Source organism: Anser anser, assembly GCF_964211835.1.
Source record: "Anser anser genome assembly, chromosome: 1".
Classification (NCBI taxonomy): domain Eukaryota; kingdom Metazoa; phylum Chordata; class Aves; order Anseriformes; family Anatidae; genus Anser; species Anser anser.
This window is the reverse complement of record NC_139720.1, coordinates 59,735,238-59,753,717: the sequence shown is the minus strand read 5'-3', so window position 1 is coordinate 59,753,717 and position 18,480 is coordinate 59,735,238. Positions and strand designations below refer to the sequence as shown.

The following is an 18,480-nucleotide window of genomic DNA, read 5'->3' as shown; positions in this document are numbered from 1 at the left end:
GGGTTTTAAGTAACTTAATAGGGTTAACATCACTGCTGGAATAGTGCCGGAGCTTTCCAAGCCCCAGAGATCCATTGTTAAACTATCGATGACACCCTACCATCTCCCACCCCCTCATTTTCCCCTTGAGCCTCAGGGCAGCTCCTCTGGAGTACCATAATTTTCTGCATCTCTGTATCAGTCCTTCTTTGATTTGTGGAGCTTTAAACATCACATTGAATTACGAGGATTGCTTGGGGATTTTTGTTCCTGTAACACTCCTAAGTAATCCTCAGCCACCTTCCAGGGCTACAGGAGAAAATTATTGGCTTAAGACTTTTCAAATTTCAATTAAAAAATTGCAAGAATGAACAGGGCCAGAAGCTAAGGAAGGCAGAAGGAAGAGGCAAGCTAAAGGCAAAGAAGAGACAACTCAGGGAAATGAGGCATTCAACAAAAATGACAGGTAAATGTACTGAGAAAGAAGGCAAAAGAGCAAAGGCAGAGAGGAGCAAAGAAGGCAGAGAGACACAAACAGGAGGACAAAAGAAGTGCAAAAGGGGGGGGGGGCACAGAAGAAGATTAAATTGGTAAGGAGCAGTATGAAAAAACCGACCACAGACCTACCTCACCTTTGTAGCTGACTTCACAAGCTAAGCATTTTGCTTTTTCAGATACTTCCCACAATGCCTCATAGTTTTGGTTGTTCCTCTCTTCCTGCCCAGTTCTCTGTGCCCCTGACCCTCCCATGCAAGAGGCACTCCCTTGGCCTCTGCTCTCCTGCTGCAGACCCTGTAAGTCATCTGCCATGTGTAGCACGCAGGGCAAGAACGTTACCCATTTGGTTCTCCCTGAATCAGCATCCAAAGTCACTAAATACATGTACTTTCTTTCCACAAGACCCAGAAGCCCAAATGTGGGCTTTCACGCTCTGTTCATTACTCTATTACTGAAAGACCTTATTGAAAAGTCCAAGAACTTCACAGAGGTCCAAGCCTGTGTAGCCTTCAATGTGTTTGAGGATCTGGATAACAGACGAAATATTAAGTAGTTGTATCTTGGAATATAATGGTTTCATCTTCCTAAACTGGTTTGCTGGTTTCAGGTTGAATACTGGGGGGGGTGGGGGGGGTGGGGGGGGGAGGTGGGGGTTGGAAGATGTGGGTATTATCTTATTTTTGTTTTATTTCTATAGGATTTAAGGAAAGCCTACAAACTAGAGACCAGAATTTGCTATCTGTTAAGCAGGAAAGGTAAATCTTCTATGGGATACGTATAAGTGGAAACTAGATCCATTCATATTTGGCCACAAAGCCTTATCCAATTTTTCCGGCCACAAAATGGGCTTCTGACTTTTTTCACCTGACTTTTTTCACTTTACATCAATCACACCAATTTTGTCTCATTTTATGAGCGTTATGAGCTTTTTGGCTCAGAGACTATCTTTTCATCACAGTCCTGTGCAAAGTGGATCCCTAAATGTACAACATATGTTACCTTATCCTTTGCAATCACAATTTTTACCAGTCTCAGCAAGAATCAGGCCCAGTATTACTGATGTAAATGTGCGAGTGGCTCTGGGAGCAGAATTTTATCTCCTCCAGATTTGATCACTGAAAGCAATCAAGCAAGCCTGTTCTAAATGAATTTATCATCTCTATTCATTTATTTTTCTTGGGAAATGAGAGCCCAAATTGCTGATTGCAGCTGGGTCAGACATGATAAAAGTAGAGTATCAGGCACTGGATTAGCATCAGAACCATAAGTTATTCATTATTTTAATAGTGTATGCAGCTCCTGCTTTAATGTAAATGATAGGCACTCCTCCCCCAGTCCCGGTTTAATGGGGAGGATACCAGAAGCAGCTTTATTCAATGCTCAGGTCTTTGTAGTAGCAACTGAGTCTGCTGCTCAATTAGACAACAAAGCCAGGGGAAGAGGGGTGTTGCGGGGAAAGAGGGGAGGCGATGTTCTCATCTGAACGTGTGCCTACAACAATTTGCTTTTGTTTTACTGCTATTTGGGGATAAATACATGAACTGGAAGATTTAAACACATGCCAGAGAAAAGCCAGCAGCAGGAGGATGCTTGTGGAAAAACAGGGATTGCCAGCAGGACGAGAGCCCCAGGAGAGGGCAGGAGATATAGGCTAGCTTTCTGCCCACACACTGAGCACTCACTGTCTGTAGTTGTAGGCGATATCTGCAAACTCCTTCCTCCGGGCCCGGTACACAGGATCTTTGAACCCCTAAAGAGAAACAGTGAGAGTCAGTCCCTGTGTAAGTGCAGGTGGTGAACAGCCTTCCTCCTGCTGAACACCCTCAGGCATGGCTGGCCCAAGGGAGCAGCAAGCTGCCTGGGGAGCGACATTAAGTGTAGGAGGAGGTGTGGGAAGCTGCCTCCATCCTGCCTGGCTCCAGTACACCCCACTTGCAAAGGGCACTGCTCCTTCCCTGTCTGCAGGGCAGCTGTTCAGCTGCAGCCTCCCAGCCATTCTCACCCTCAAGCCCTTTTGTTTTGTCATTTCTACTTGCTACGAAAAAGAGAAACATTCTCCTTTACAACACAGGCAGGGTGCTACCGCAAGAGCAATGCACCATATAAACAGCCCTCAGATAAAGATGCCCTTCTGTTTTGTCATGAAACTTGTTGCAGTTGTCAGCACAGCTTGGCTGGTCCAGAGAAGCAGAGCTAAACCATATTAGAAACACACTCATCAGCTCAGGCAGACCTTTTAGGCATTTTTTCAGCACGAACCATGTTTCAAGGTGCTTGTTTTCAAAATGTTAGAAGAATGGTAAGCACCTAGCTAACCAAAAAGCCCTATTTGTGCTACAAAATCAATCATTTGAAGGGGATTAATTACTATAGGGAATGTGTAATAGACCTTGTGGTTGTCAGTTCGACCTTTGCAGCTAATTACCTGTATTACCAGAGATAAGAAATATAATCTGTAAATCTTCTCCTGGAATAACCATTCTTCTGTCCCAATTTGCCATTTATTCAATACTCAGGGCTAGGAGTGTCTTCACCACCTAAAGTACAAAAATGTCCTTCCCAGATAGAAGACACTTCTGCAAGGCAAATAGCAACAACTCCGTGGGCACTGCTTCAGTTCATGAATGCACCTCAGAGGTGCATGGCACAACAGGACTGATTGGCCCTGAAACACAGCCAGGTACAGGAGATAGCTAAAGCACAGTGCAGATCAAATAGTGCTAGGCAAACAAAGGCAGCCAATAGCCTAAAAAAAATGCGCTGTCCCAGATTAACCTGGTATTTGTGGTTAAATCCCAACACAAGCTCTTTTAATTTCTTTCTTTCTGCACCCTATGTGCTGTCTTGCCTATTTACCCCAGCAGTTGGGCTTCTTTTTAAGGTAACCTGAATAAAACTGCTCACAAAATAATTCTAGGAACTGAAGCAGAGATGCTTCATTCCTTTTAATATCTGTATTTTTGTTTCTTTCTTTTTTTTTTTTCTCAAATACAGTCTTGGTCTATTCCCACATGACACGCAAGGGGGCCATTGACTCAGTGTCTCTCCTTTCATTCTGCCTTTCTATGACTGCACTGAATATCATGAATCATTGTACATGATACATAACACATCTTGAATTAAGCAATAGGTAGTGAATGACTAATCACCTCATCTCAATTAAACTAATAGCAGCAATTTTTGTTGCACTGCATGTAATTTATTTATAATCATCCTATCTCAATTAAACTAATAGCAGCAATTTCTGTTGCTCTGCGTGGAACTCGGTGTGTTTTGACAAATGAAAATAAGTTGTTGTTTGCTTGGAGAAGGAGTAGAAGCAGCAAGTATTCTTGTATTTGGAAGAGCTGAAAAATCACTGATGTAAATTTTTTTTTATCAGCTACGCCAGTGAACAAAACTATCTGACACTACCATTTAAACCACAAACTTTTTGAAATGGGGACTTTTCCTTTTGTTATTTGTCACCATACAAAAATCACGACAGATTTAACAACCACATAACAATGCACTAAGCTCAATCAAATATGTGACCAACCATGAAAAAGCACTCTTCCCATCTCCAGAATATGATATTCTGCTTCTGAAGTTTTTGTTGCCAGTGATTCACAAACTGAGTCTGAAGTCACCATATCAGAGCCATGTGGGAAAACCAGAAGTGTTCCTGTGGTGGCCTTTTGCTCTGATGATGTCTGTGACTATTCAGGTCTACTAGTATTTGTTTAAACTAAAGCAACTTTTGGTCTGCTCGACTTCATAGCAGGGATTGGGCTGATTCTAACCCTAGAAATGTACCTTTCTTGTCAAAAAGCCTGAGACTTAGTCTGCTATATTTGTCTTAAATAAGAGCAAATGTAAATGAGGGAAAATAAAATCAATCCCCAAATTAAAAACATGTTAAAAACACAAAGCTCTGTTTCTTACAGGATGGTCAGCATCCAGTTCTGCTCCATAGCTTAGAATCTGATTGGCAAATCTGTCCAGCTCCTGGATACTTCTTGGGAACCATGGTACTGCAAAACAGAAAAGAAATAGAGACTGGTATGCTTCTTTGTTACTTGGTTTGGGACCTCCTTTTGGTCTTCCCATTTCTTCATCATAAATATAAATATGTAGGGGTCTAAATTCTGACAGCATTGGCCTTTCCTTGTAGTAGGAGGCAAGAGCAAACCCTGCAAATTGTCTTGAATTTGTGGCTGTTTTGTACTGTTGGAATAATACAGAGCATCAGGAATGTCTAGCCCTTGGCGCAGAGCTGGTTTGTAATGTTTATGATTTTCTGTTTATTATTCTGGTTTCTTGACTTACCCAAACAGTATTTTTTTCCAGATTATCCTTGCTTTCACAGTAGCTAGAATCAGCCATTTCAAAGGAACAGCAAGAAATCCCACAATAAGATGGATACAAGACTATTTGACACCCTGAAAATCTTTTTCTAAGACTTACTTGGTGGCCTCACTTAGGCTAAGATGATGAAATAAAATGATAAATGTCAGCCTGATAAATCAGACTAGCATTGTATTACTGCATTTAAAATTTGATTATTTCATTTGATGTTAACTAATTCCTGCACACAAACTTAATTTGTCCTTACCTTCTACAGGACACCTAGGATTTTATAGCTCCCTGTCATCTCCTCCATCTATCATCCTTCATCCTGGTTGACACCTTGCCTGCGTATTTCTAGCACAGAAACCACAGCCTGTTCTTGAGCATTCCCATCACTTTTCTACGTAGTGTTTCCAGTTCTACCATACTTTTTCTGAGGAACAGGGACAATAGGCCTGATTAAAGTTGCACCCCATGCTCAGGCTCTGTAATCATGTTCCATGTGCTCTCTACACCACATACAAGTCAGCTCCATGGACCATGAGGCTAATATCACCCAAAGCTCTGTTGCTTTAAGCCCAAGATCTCTCAGAAGTCTATAAATAAAATGTTGGCAGTTCATTTAGTGACTTTCTTGCATGAACAGGGGTCACTTGCTCAGACAGAGCTAGCAAAACAGTTCAATGCTCTGTGTGACTCTCTTCAGCTGGGAGCGCTGCCACTCAGCCATACCTCCCCTTTTTGTCCCGGGTGAACCTGATCCCCAGGAAAAGCTTCCCTCTGAGGATGGAGCCTCTGAGCAGTCTGCCAGCAGCTGCTACATGAGCTCCCCACAGTGCCTCGCTGACATGGCTCATCCTGGACCCCAACAGACCACCTAGGGGATAAGAGGATAACTCTGCCTCCTGGACTATTCAGCCTTGCTCTTTCTGCTGCACTTCACGGAGGGCACTTGTGGTTCTGCGTTTCTGTGAAGCACCTGCACCGAGGGGCTGGAGCGGCACGAGGAGCTCCTTGGGTGGGCACAGCTCAGCCCCACACAGACGGCTTGCTCCCCTGACCAGCTGTCCCACCTCCAGCCTGGATCCAGCCAGCCTGGCTCTATCCAACGCTTCTGCTGCGAGCCCTAAGTCTCATTTCCAGAAGGCCGGGCAACACAGGCGGCTCTCCTGGCTCCGTAGTCCTTTCCTCTGTGCCTCCCCTTCTTCCTCCCAGCAAAAGTGGGCTTTGGTACCCCCTTTCAAGCTGCACAGCCTTCTGTTTTTCCCTAACAGACGGACCAGCATAAGTCACTAGATGGCAGCAGCAGTCCCAGGAAAATCTTGCTCAAGTGACATGGGTTTATTGCTAGCTCTCTAGTTTCCGCAGAAACGCTCTCTCACCTTGCTGTTAGTAACCTTCCTGCACCTCCAGCCCCTCGAGTTAAAACAGTGGTGAGGGTGATTAGAAAAAGGGGTGTCTGAGTCCTAGAGAGGAGTCAGTAGAGACGTACCTCATGAATTATGAACCCACCCAACCCTCCTGCCCCTATTTTCTGTATACACAGCAGGGCACGGAGTTCATCTCCCAGCTCTGGCAGTGGCCTTTACATGAAGGTAGGGAGATCGCTTCACTGCTTTGTGCTTCAGACTCACCACTGTCAGGGAAGCTGACAACCACTATCAGTGAAGCATCCTGATAAATGTTTTGGGCACCGGAAAAAAAGCTGTCTCAGAGCCCACAGCAAAGCACTTGTCAGTGTTCAATCAAGGAACCACTATTCTCAGGGAAGCATCATGATCTGAAGTGTCCAGACAAACCAGTGGAGGCTGAGGCCTGCAGTGGATTTCAGCAATGATAACTGTAGGGATTTGCTGCCCTGGGTCAAAAAGATCTAGATGGGCAGAGATTGAATCATTCCAGCTTCAAGAAGCCATAGAATAGATGTATAAGAATGAATTGTTTTCATTAAACATATATTTTATTCTTAAGCTTCCCAAAGCACTTGGTGCAGAGGTTGTGATAAACTGTGGGACAGACTGATGCCCAGGCTGATGCAGTGTCAGTCTCAGGCATGGAGATGAGTGGCTTGCTTTTCCTCTACATAGGTGTAGCATCTTATCTTTTAGGTGCAGAGCCTGTATAGGTACTGGACCTATTTTCAGCAGATCTCTGCCCACCTCCCAGCCCCCCCCAGACACTTGTGATAGCTCAGGGATTGCTGCTCTGAGCTCTGAGAGCTGTTCTGGGTGAAACGGTGCAAGCTGCAAAAGGATCATGAAGATGTTTTGTGCTATTTGCACCAGCATAGCTGGACTTAAGTCCTGAACATTCTCAGCTCTTGTGGCAACAAGAATCAAAGATGCTGAGCACAGCCCTGGCCCAGCCACCAAGTCCATACAACTCTGGCAACAGGCACCAGGGTGCAAAAGAGCTACTGCGTCCTCTGTGTAGCTGTGGTGTGCCAGGAGGCTGACCCCAGCCCCCACAGCAACTATTGAAAAGATCAAATCAAATTATCCCCTAGCTGAATCTCTCCCATATTTTGTTTGTGACATCCTCCTCCAGCCCCGTTCGCCAGACTCGCTGTCTGTCTGCACGGCCATTAATGAATTGCCAGAGCAAGCTGTTGCAACACTGGGCCTCTGTGAAGGTCTGAGGAGCAAACGTGGGCTGATCAGTAATAAATATTGATTTGTCTGTAACTGAAACGGCAGCATTTATGGGATTGTGCTGGACACCCAAGTGGTGACCAAATTACCATGGGGTCAAATGCTTAGCAGAATGCTAATAAGCCATTTATATGAGGGGCAGCAAAGCAGGGGCAGTGAGGACTTCTGCAGAGCTCCTCCATTTGGACCATTGTGAGGAGGGTCAAAGACAGGTCTATGCAATTTATAGCAGTTCAAGGCCCAGGTTTAGCCCTTTTTTAAACAGTCCCAAATGCTTTGGCCAGCCTCAGGGTTTAGCAAACAAGGACCCTACAGAACGTCAGCCTCCAGTCTGTCTCAGAAATGCAATAAATTGTCTGCATTTGCCTAATGCTGCAACAGAATAATATTTAATTATTTTTATTCATGGGCTCCAAGTGGTCTGCAGATATCTAGCTTGTTTCCAAAAAGAACCATGAAGAGATGCACTGTGTTTTCAGAACAAATCTTTCCATCTCTACAAAAGGCTTTTGGCCCAGTGACTGCTAGACCACCTCAACTTGAGTTCTGAAATTACCTTTGGATTTATGGCATTTTGCTGGCCTGCTCATAGCTAAAATTACACTGTCAATCCAAGCCTCCTATTTGTAACTCTTTGGGCGTGTAAAAGGGAAACCAAATCTACATTTAGCTTTTGAGAGAGTAAAGACTCTAAAAAAAAAAAAAAAGTGTTCAGATTAAAAAAGAAGGGGGGAGGGGGAAGTTTTCATTAACACTTTGGCCAAAAAAGAACACACATTTGTTTAATGCTAAGCTGTTCAGAAGGGGAAAGGCCAGTAATTTCCTTTGACTTTCCACAAAACACTGCTCCAAGAATGGCACTGTGTGCTTCCTGTGGGAAACTGATTAAAAGAAGGGTTTTTGTTCAAACCATGAGTGTGAGTTAAGTGAATCCCTAACAAGGAAGGACTGAGAGCATCTTTAGGCAGTGGTGAGAGAATCGGTCAGATGGGACACCAGACTGGCTCCAGGAGGAAACATTCCCAGCTTTACCTGCTAACCTAGCAGAGCGTGAAGATATCCCCATGAACCATCTGCCCGAGATTTTTCTCCCTGGAGGTGTATTGCTCTCATTCTGTGCTTTGGGAATAATATTTCACAAAAGCATGTCTGTAGATTATAACCAGATTTGCCAGGAGGATACATATGAAAGCCAGGCTGACCTAAAAGGCACCATGAGGCCTATTAATTGTTAATGCCATCACAGATAAAGGACAACATCTTACCACTCTTCCTACAGTTCAGTCTGCTCCCATTTCAGTCTGCCCTTGTAGCTGCCTCAGCCCAGAATTTGCCACCCACAGTTCATCCCCTAAGCAGTGCTTCTTTGACCTTTCGAATATGGCTCTTTGGGGATTTCAGTTTGACTGGACCCTTACTACTCATGAAAGAAGCTGAAATTGAAAGAAAAAAAGAAATACGGAAAGGGCAAGAAGAAATATCAATCTTCCTCTCTTTCCTTGGCAATAAGTTGCTCCCACATTATGCTATTTCTGAGTTATTGGAACTAACAAACAAACACAAGTTATCCTCTCAGACGGAAGGGAATCAAGTCCCTTTCTGCAGCACTGACAGGATAATCTAACTCAAAAAAATGCTTTGATCAACACAGTAACATGCAGTGAAACTTAATCCTACAGCAGACCATGGGAGTTCGGACTTCTGTGAGGTCAGAATTTCAGTCACAAAACCTTCCTGGCTGATATTTAGAGCCGCATCTCTTTCTGACTCTGGCTTCTGTTTATATATAACTTTAACATCTTCTTAACAGTACATAGAAAAACAACATAATGGCAAATCCTGCTAGGCCCTATAGATTTCTCCTGGAAATAAAAAATCCCCAAAGAGAAAACGTCTTTGATTTGACATGATCATAAATCAGCTAATCAACCCTTTGTCCCCGTATCTCATGAATGGAGAGAACTGACTCCAAAGAGTATTTGCCTTCTTCTTTTTCATCTTCAAATGTAATGTCATGGGGAAGACACAAAGGAGATGGTAAAAGGATTACCAGCACTGATCTCACAAAGGTATTAATGTTCTTTCATGTTGTTCCTAGGAAGGAAGAGGAAGATCCAGACCTAAAGTATTTAAAGTCTGAAATCCTATTAAAATCACATCTGTTATCTGAAGAGGCATTTAAGTATGTCTCAGACTGGGTGCTGGGCAGCCACCTCTGTACCAAACAGCCTCAAATTCATCAAAAATTAGGAGTGCGGACAACTCAGAAAATCTTATTTTCCTCCAAAGGCAGGATTACTACTGGTCTCCCCAGGATTTCTTCCAGTAATGAAGAGTTATTCCTGGTCCCACTGAAGTGGGTGGCAGAGCCTCCCGAATTTCTATAGCAGGAGTGAGGAGGATCCCCAAGCACAAGTAGTGGAGAAGCAGACAGTCCATGTTGGACTCACATATAACTGTGCAAAGGAGAGAAGGGGAAGCTGGGGAGGGCCACTGCTGGGGACTTTTCCTCCCCTCCTCTCAACTCAGCCCAGATGTTCATGGGCCCCAAAAGGAAGGGGCTTCAAAGGCCTGCTGACAGAGCTCATGAGACTGAAATTGGAAAGTAAATCCAGGTGTTCAAAGGGGTGTACCAGCCCCAGGGAGCACAGGAGGGTAAGCCCTCCCCCTGCCCCCGAGGATGCATGGGGTTGGACTCTTGTCACCTACACTATACCACAAGGTTTGTGGCATGGTGATTTGTGAGGTCCCAGAGATATTTGTCAAGGGGGGAGGCACTGCAACAGTCAGAGCTTTTGCTGTCACTTTTTTTTTTTTTTTTTGTTATGCTACCCTTGGTCAGCAGATCCTACCTGAATAAGGAGAATTTGGAAGGTGTCTGGACTTTGAAGGATGCATTGAATAAACAGTTTGTAAAGAGTCAGCAAATGAGCAACAACTGCCCGCTGCAATAGGGCAGTCTTTAAGGGACTGGGAGTGGTGTCAACCAAACACACAGATGAAAATATAATAGTGTAACAACAGTTGCCAAGAGACCTAGTAAAAATCATGGCCAAAAATGGAGAATGGCAATTTATATTGACAGAAAATCTCCATATGAAAAAGCTAACAATATGGACAAAATAGGCAGTGGGAGGGAAACAGCCACACAGGTCCAAGAGTGACTCCTTTGCTAGAAGAAAAAGAAGTAATTTAAGTGTGCGACATAAATATTCCTTCTCAATATTATCCTTGCCAGTATATCCTTACCGGTGTCCTTCTTCTTTGTTCGTGAAAGCTCATGCACTGTTGCACCAATATCATTTCTCAAGGACTTGATGATCTTGTCCAGTGCTGGGACATTCTTGCCTTCTAAGTTAATGAAGAATTCATACTCATCTTTGTTGAGACGGGAAGGTCGAGACTCAATGTGTGTCAGGTTTATACCTTTTTCCTGTGAGGAGAGATCTTGGTCACACAGGGTTTGGGGGAAGAAATATGACATAAAGACTAGCTAAAATTCGTGTCAGTCAACAACCCATACTACACAGTACAAATAACTCAAAAGCACAGACTTATCTCTGGTAGCCACTAGACTGAGAGTTTTCAGAACAGGGAGAGAGATGAAAAGGAAAACTGAGAAGTATGTGGGACTCACCCTTGCACATAGCATCAGCATAAAGACCATTTCTACACAAATCTTTGAAAAAGGTGACAGCAGGATACAAGTTGCAAATAGGATTTGTATTGTAAATGGTGACACCAGTACTGAGAGTACATACTGGGAACTTGTCTGTGTGGACAAGAACATTTCCACAGGATCAACACAAGAAATAGGAGTTTCACCCTCCTGTGAGAAAGTGATTGCTGTATTTATGAGCATCTTTAAAAAAGTTTGGAAAAGCAAGGAATGAACCATCCTGTGAGCTAAGCTTCTGCCAAGCCACTGTACAGTCACCTGCAAAGCCCCCTGCACAGCTTCCAGGGCTGTGAGCAAGTGTTGGGCAGAGATGAAACAGAAAACAGGGATCTGCACCAAAAAGGTAGCCCATGGTTATGGGAATACAAACATGGGTGTTTTAGGATAACAGAATCACAAAATTGCATAGTCACTGATGGTGGATGGGTCCTCTGGAGATCATCTAGTCCACACCTCCACTCAAGCAGGCTCCATGAAAGCCAGTTGTTCAGGACTGTTTCTAGTTGGGTTTTTAACGTCTCCACGGTTAGAGACTTCACAGCCTTCCTGGGCATCCTGCTCCAGAATCTGATCACTCTTACAGCACACACACACAAAACAAACAAACAAACAAATAAATAAATAAATATTTTCTTTATCACAGAAAGTCAAATTCTGTCTCAACAAAGACCTTCACTGACAAGAAGCAGTGCCTCCTCGCTCTCAGGAAAGAAACTGTTGGCAACCATAGCCATGACAACTACAGCCTGTTGGTACCTGACTTCAGTTGCTGCCATGACAATATGAGTAAAGCAATAGGTAACTAAAAATCATATTTACCCAGTCATTTAAGTGCAAGCCCAGGAAAATATAGCTCAGTTTAGCTAAACTCTGAGGTTTTCCTGAGCACTGTAATTCGAATATAAAAATATTATTTTTTTCTTTTGAGAAGAACCTTTTAAACAGATTTCAGTCAGTGCTGACCTTTCTTCAGGCTCCCACTGCAGCTGCAACCTTGGCTGGGTCAGTCCTTCTGTTCCTCGCAAGGAACAGAGTTAACCCCAAGAGGAAATTTTGGCCTGAAGAGCAACCCCAGAAGTGTCAGAGGAGCTGACACATGGTGCTCAGCAGCCCTGGAGAAGCTTCTGTTTTGCTGCTTTCAGGCTTGGGAAGACCCTAACCTACATGGGGTGAACTGACGGTCCGCACTGGTGTCAGTGTCAAACCCCTACACTGGGGTCAGGATTTCATCCATGAAGAAACGCTGCAAGGATCTATTTGTGACCTGCAGGGAATAAAGAGGGTGCGTTTTTTTCTCGCTCTAGCTTGAGCTTCTCAAGCACTTTAAGGTTTTCTTTGCTGCTCTCAGTGCTTGCACAGTGCAGGGGGGCATCTGGCTACCAGCAGCAAAGGCCTTATTCACTCCACCACAAAAGGCAGTTTATTACTTAGTAGGAAACAGCATGCATGTCATTCCTCTGTTTCCTGAGTGTCGCACGCTACAGATGAACTTAAATTGTTTGGCTAGATACCAATACAATAAGTTGAAAAGGTCAAAAGCGCATTCACCACCAACTGCTGCTCTTGAGAGATGCTGTCCTCGTGGGGCTGTCTGCAGGCAGAGAATGGCTGTCACTGTGCTGGGCCCCGAGGACAATTTGTTTTAGGCCTCCAAAGCCCCATTTCACAAAAGGACTGTGCATTGTACCCTCGTCTTGGTAAGGCACTGTGTGGTGGAGCGGCCGGGAGCTGGAAGTTCAAATGACTCCAAGCTGGAAAGCTTTGGGCAGAGGGCAGACAAGGAGGGGTCCCAGCCCCTTCAGCACGGCCATGCTGCAGAGATGGGTGCAGCTCCACGGGGCTGGCACCCATCCAGCAGAGCCATCCACAGAGGTGGAGAGTGGGCACAAAACACCCCCCTGAGCAAAGGTTGGGCCACGCACATCTAAGGGGGGGGTGGTGTAAAAAAGAACTACAAACAAACAAACAAACAGGGAAGAAGGAATTATGTAGAGAGTCACCTCTTTTTTTACACCTGGGATGAGCACGATAGCTTTCCTGCAGGGTGAAGCCATTTCAGCTGGTTATTCAAGGGGTGCTTGCAGCTCAGCAGCATGGAAAACCCATTATCTCCTTGTGACAAGGCTTCAGGGCATAGCAGCAGAGCAGCTGAAGGGAGAACCCTTCTGGTGACTGTTTTTAAAGCAGGAATTCAGTAGCATACATCCCTGAACTGGTGCTCGCACAGAAGCACGCTCTCATACGCTGCGTATTGCTAATAAGCAATACCCAATTTCAAAATATTTATAGTGGCTCTATTACTAGCATTGCTTTACAAATCTCAATTTCATTCTAGTCCAACTACTCCATCTAGTGTTTAATCTTCATAGCTTCACATTATTCAAAATTTTTGTATCCTCAGTATTGCCAAATCGTGCAATTGCATCATATTTCTCAGAGCAGTCAATGTTTTATTTGAAGCTCCAACTTCTGGAGCCAAATGGTTACCATAGAAAGGTGGTGGGGGAATTTTTTAGTTTATTTGTTTATTTTGACCAGTTTTCAATTTCTCTGTCTTTTTAGTAGAGTTTGAAATCTTGACAATATATGTCCTCAAACGACAGATAATAAGAAATTTGAATTTATTTATTTGAAGAGACTTCATGATTTCTGAGTTAATTTTTGTTGATGAAACCTAACTCCAGGTGTTGGAAGATCTGGCCTGTCACATATTTGGGCTTTGATTTACATCCAAATTGTTAACACTTCTGCCTTTCCTATTTTAGAACTGGTAGAAATCAGCTGAGCCCAAGGCTTGAGATTAAACATGCCTTTGCTGAATCTGATCTATTTTGTTCATTACACCTGCAAAGAACTTGAAGCAGGTTGGTACTTCCCTGTTTCTGCTTAGGTTTATGGACTGCATGAAGGTTGAGTCTCTTGTATCCTGTGATACAGCCTCATACCTTCTGCAGTGCTTCTGTGTAGGTAGAAGGGTAGCTAGCTGCTCAACTTGTATTTAATTAACAGTGTGAACATCACAGAACAGATTCTGCTTTGAGAACTGAGGGAACATTTAGGAGTAACACTTAACCAAGATCACAAGGGTACAGTATTGGCAGATCCCTTGAAGTTATCAGAAGTCACTCCAAATTTCTTGTTTTGTTTTGTTTTGTTTTTTTTTTCTTAAAACCTGCACTCCTGAGGGTAACAATTCTCAGCTTTCATTATTTGAATATCCACATTCACTGTGTCTTTTATCACTCCCGGTTAGAAAAAAGTCTCAGGACATGCTCTCAGAGCTCAAAAAAAACCCCAAGTTGAAACTAAGCCTGTTTTGTGCAAGTCATGATTTTTCAATGAAAGGGTTTAACCATAGGGATGTTGATTCACAGCAGAGGTAACAGAAGACCTGGGAAGAGATTTCCCATTTCCCTGCCTACTGTTCCCCACAGCTGGACCTCAGCCTTGGCTCTCTCTCAGAGGCCAAGAAGCAACTCCAGCTTCTTCCCCAGATTACAAAGGAAGTGTCTTGCATGCAGCAACAGCCACACAATGGCAGTAGATCCCCACACTAGGGATATTATGCTACATCAGCAATCTTGTGCAGGTCACTGGCAACAAAAATTGGCTCCTCCCTCAAAAAGCTTAATGGCCTGATTGCTGAACAAGTTGTGTTTTCACAGCTATACTGGGAAACATTGTGTGGGGACAGGTACTTCCTAAAAATGTTGTGGGGTACTGCTTCCCATGGCATTTGTATGTACTTTTGTTTATGCATTACTAAATGCTCCTGTACATGGTTGCTGAAACTAAGCAGAGCTATGAAATCCATCCACACACTGTTCATGTGAGCATTGTCATTGAGTAAGTTTGGCTTCATCAGGATACCCACATTATTACCAGATGAATATCAGCAACAGTGCTACAGTGCTGTTAATGAACATTCAGTGAAAACTTGAATGAAATCTCCCAGAACAAGGATTTACTCGCATTTCCTGTTACAAGAAATTGATGTCTTCTTTTAACCCTTACCACAGGCTAGTTCAGTGCTTCCCGAACAAGACTTTCAGAAGCACTGGTAGAAACTCAGTGCCTAATTTTCATAGATCAAAGAAGTTAGGAAGTCACAGAGGTGCCTTCAGCCACGGTTTACCAAAGTAAAGACCAAGACACCCATCATGTTCAGGTTTACTCTTCAAGGAACAGCTTCTCAGCTGAAGACAAAGTTTCCCCATCTTCTCCCTCACATCTGCCATGGTCTTCACTTCATGAACAAGCTTCAGGAGGCAAAGGGACCCAGAGGGGACCCTGCTAACAAATGGCTCCAGTGGGCAGCTGGCCCTTAGTATCTATCACTTCTCACTTCTTCTCCAGCCCTAAAGTTTGCTGTAAGATGTTCAGCACAATATAGCCACAAAACACTTGGAGTGGGACAAACAAAAAAGCAAACAAGAACATGTGGCACTCCACAGCCACCTAGCAAAAGGGCACTCCTCTCTTTAAAATCACGTCGTATCAATCACTATATCCAGGAGCCCTGCTCCTCTGGCCTAGGAAACAGGAGAGCACAGTGTGAAAACATTGATTTGAAGCACTGAGTTCAGGTGTAGTAAAGATGATCATAGCTGTGCTTATGCATACTGTGGTGAAGAAGCATGCCTGGCGTGTTCACCTATCAGTGCAGGCACCTCCAACACACCCCCTGGCCAAAGTAACTGCCCGCCTCTCCTGATTTGGAAATAAAACACTGCCGAGCCAATACCTACCCAAGGGATGAAGGGATATCTGTCACTTTGGACTTTCTGTGGAATAAAGTAAGCTACTAAACAGAAAAAAGAGCACAGTCATCTTTGCTGGCTCTGAAAGCTCAGGGCCTTGTTCAGTGCAGGCTGTTACTCCCAGCCAGTCCTCCCATGGTGTAGTAATTTACTCTGAGAGTAGGAGTTCTACCTGATGCAAATCAATGGGGCAGCTTGTGAGCTAGAGCCCTACTGACTGGTAATAGCACTGGTGAAGGCTGGACCTTGTACTGAAGTCCTGCTCTGTTCTTGAGAAGGTCATGTCAGTGAAGAGGAGATGGAAGGCTCCTGTGTGATGATGGGTTGAGCAAATATTTAATATTTTCCTACACGTTTGACACGTACTACAGCTGTCTGCTACTACTTGTAAATTAATCAGAAAAAAGACCTCAGAGGAAAATAATGTATTTATAAATTCATGTGGAAAAAAAATCAGCTCAAAGTAAGGGCAATCCTTTTTATATATTGAAATGCTTAGTTCTAGTATTTTGTATAATAAATTTAGATTTGGAAATGCCGATCTTTTGGGGGAAGACTTTTTACTTTTTTTTCTTTCAAAATGGACTTTTTCTTAAAAAAATCAAAAAAAAAAATTATCTCAATTTCAATAAGCTTTTATCACTAGAGAAAATAAACATTTGCATCAATTGTAATCTTATCTTTCAATTTTGATAAGAACCCTGGAAAATTTCTGTCTGTTTCTGACCTGGACTTACACTCTGTAGCTTTCTTACTTGTCCAATGAATCAAAAAACATAACTCCACAATGACTATGATTTGTCTTCCTGATTTTAAGCATGATATTTTGTTTATATATTATGTTCTGTTTCAGACAGATGTTAATTCCAGTTTTGGCTTCCTAGATACCATCTTCTATAATACCATAACTCAGACAAACAGTGTATGGCTGCACAAAGCAGTGCCCTGGTTTACAGCGGGTCCTATTAAAATTAAGTCAGTGTAAAGACTCCGCTGATGGGTTTATGCTGTCTCTACAGCCACCCTCAAGCCCACAAAGAGGACAGATTTTCCCAAGCAGAACCCATAGGGAAGCCACATCCACACTGCGATGGATAAAGATTATGTATAAAAAGGCTTTTCAAGTGAAAATAATTGGGTTTGATTTAACCAAAAAGCAAATCTTTACCACATGCCAATATACATACAGAATAGCTAGTGTGAAAGGAAAGTCAATTCAGTATTAATGATTTGTTTATTGCTAGACATGACTGAGCTGCTGTTACATCTGCTTGTTCTTTTCAGAGGTTATGCATTAGTCCAACACTGAAACACAGTAGAGAAAATGAGTAAAGAATAAGAGAAACATAGACATAATAAAGAAGATTTTGGACATAAAGCCAGCAGACATAAGGAGCTCAGTACATGGAGGAGATTCCTCAGGGAAAAAAAAAAAAAAAATCCTTCAATCTACATAGTCCTCACTTTAGCCACAATCTTGAGTGTAACTGGGACCTCAACAGAAAGCAAGGGTTTGGGTCTCTGAGCAAAAAGCAGATGTGAGAACAAGTGGCACTCTGTCAGCTGCAGGAGCAACATTGAGGGATGTTTGTGCAGGACAAAAAAACAGATTATTCATCAAAACAATGAAATTCCCTTAAGGATGTCACAGTTGTAATTCTGGATGTAAGTCTGTGCCAGGTGCATGTGTTCCGTAGCAACTGGCCTTGTGCCTTCACCTGCCTGCATAGACGGCTCCCCTACCTTCAGTCCACCCAAAACAGGGGCTTACCCAGTTCATCCGGGCTGTGTTTGGACACCACTTCTTCCTCTGGGAGTTATGCCTCCTGATTGAACATGGATTACATCTAGACTGGGGAGCGGCCACAGAGCTTGATGTGCCACTGGTCCTAGGCCCCATTACCGATGCCTCCAGGCCCAATTGTGGGGCCGGGCTGGAGCACAGCATAGCTCCCCTCGGGTTCTTGCTCCAGTGGACACCAGGATAGGAGCTGATGCCTGGCCTAGTGCAACCTCAGCATGGAAATGAGGCATGGGCAGGCCTGGTGGTGAGGAGGTACTCCTACATCCTGGGCAGGAACACAAGAGTGACAAGTTCTCCCAGAACAGCAGAAACTTTATTCCAGCTGGCAAACCAAGGTGAGGATGAACCTCCCCATATCCACATGAAGACTTGCTTTACAGAAAGGCAGCCTGGCTGCTGCTAGCACCATGAGGTCTCTGCTTCTTTGGGTGTCTTCTCAAACCCTCGTGTTGCAGTCTGGACCTTGCTTCTGTGCCTTCTTTGCTCTCTACAGAGAGGATTTCTTTTCAACACTTGCATATTTAAAGTTCTTTTAATTCTCTGCCTTCCCCCCTCATGGCCCAGAGTAGTTCTGTAGGCTGTCTAGAAAAAAGGCAAAATCCTCAAAGAGGAATCCTCAAAGAGCTGGAGGCACAGCCCTTTAATAACTCCCAAGTGCCAGCTGGGAGGAAGAAAGGGCAGAGCCCTGCTCTCTGCCTACATTCCCACGCCCGAGTGCCCAGAGACACCCTGACAGCTTGGGCAGCCCCAGCCATGGTCAGGACCAGGGAGGGTCCAAAT

The 18,480-nt window shown here is 43.8% G+C and overlaps 1 protein-coding gene across 1 annotated transcript in view; it reads right to left on the bottom strand.

The window, feature by feature from the left end:
• PAH (phenylalanine hydroxylase) overlaps positions 1-18,480 on the bottom strand; it is a 40,514-nt gene that overhangs the window by 15,115 nt on the left and 6,919 nt on the right. The window contains exons 3-5 of the mRNA XM_083812350.1: positions 10,707-10,890; positions 4,402-4,490; positions 2,160-2,227 (exon numbers count right to left, since the gene is read on the bottom strand). Coding sequence (XP_083668476.1) covers positions 2,160-2,227; positions 4,402-4,490; positions 10,707-10,890 — 341 coding nt within the window. The remainder of the gene's footprint in view (positions 1-2,159; positions 2,228-4,401; positions 4,491-10,706; positions 10,891-18,480) is intronic.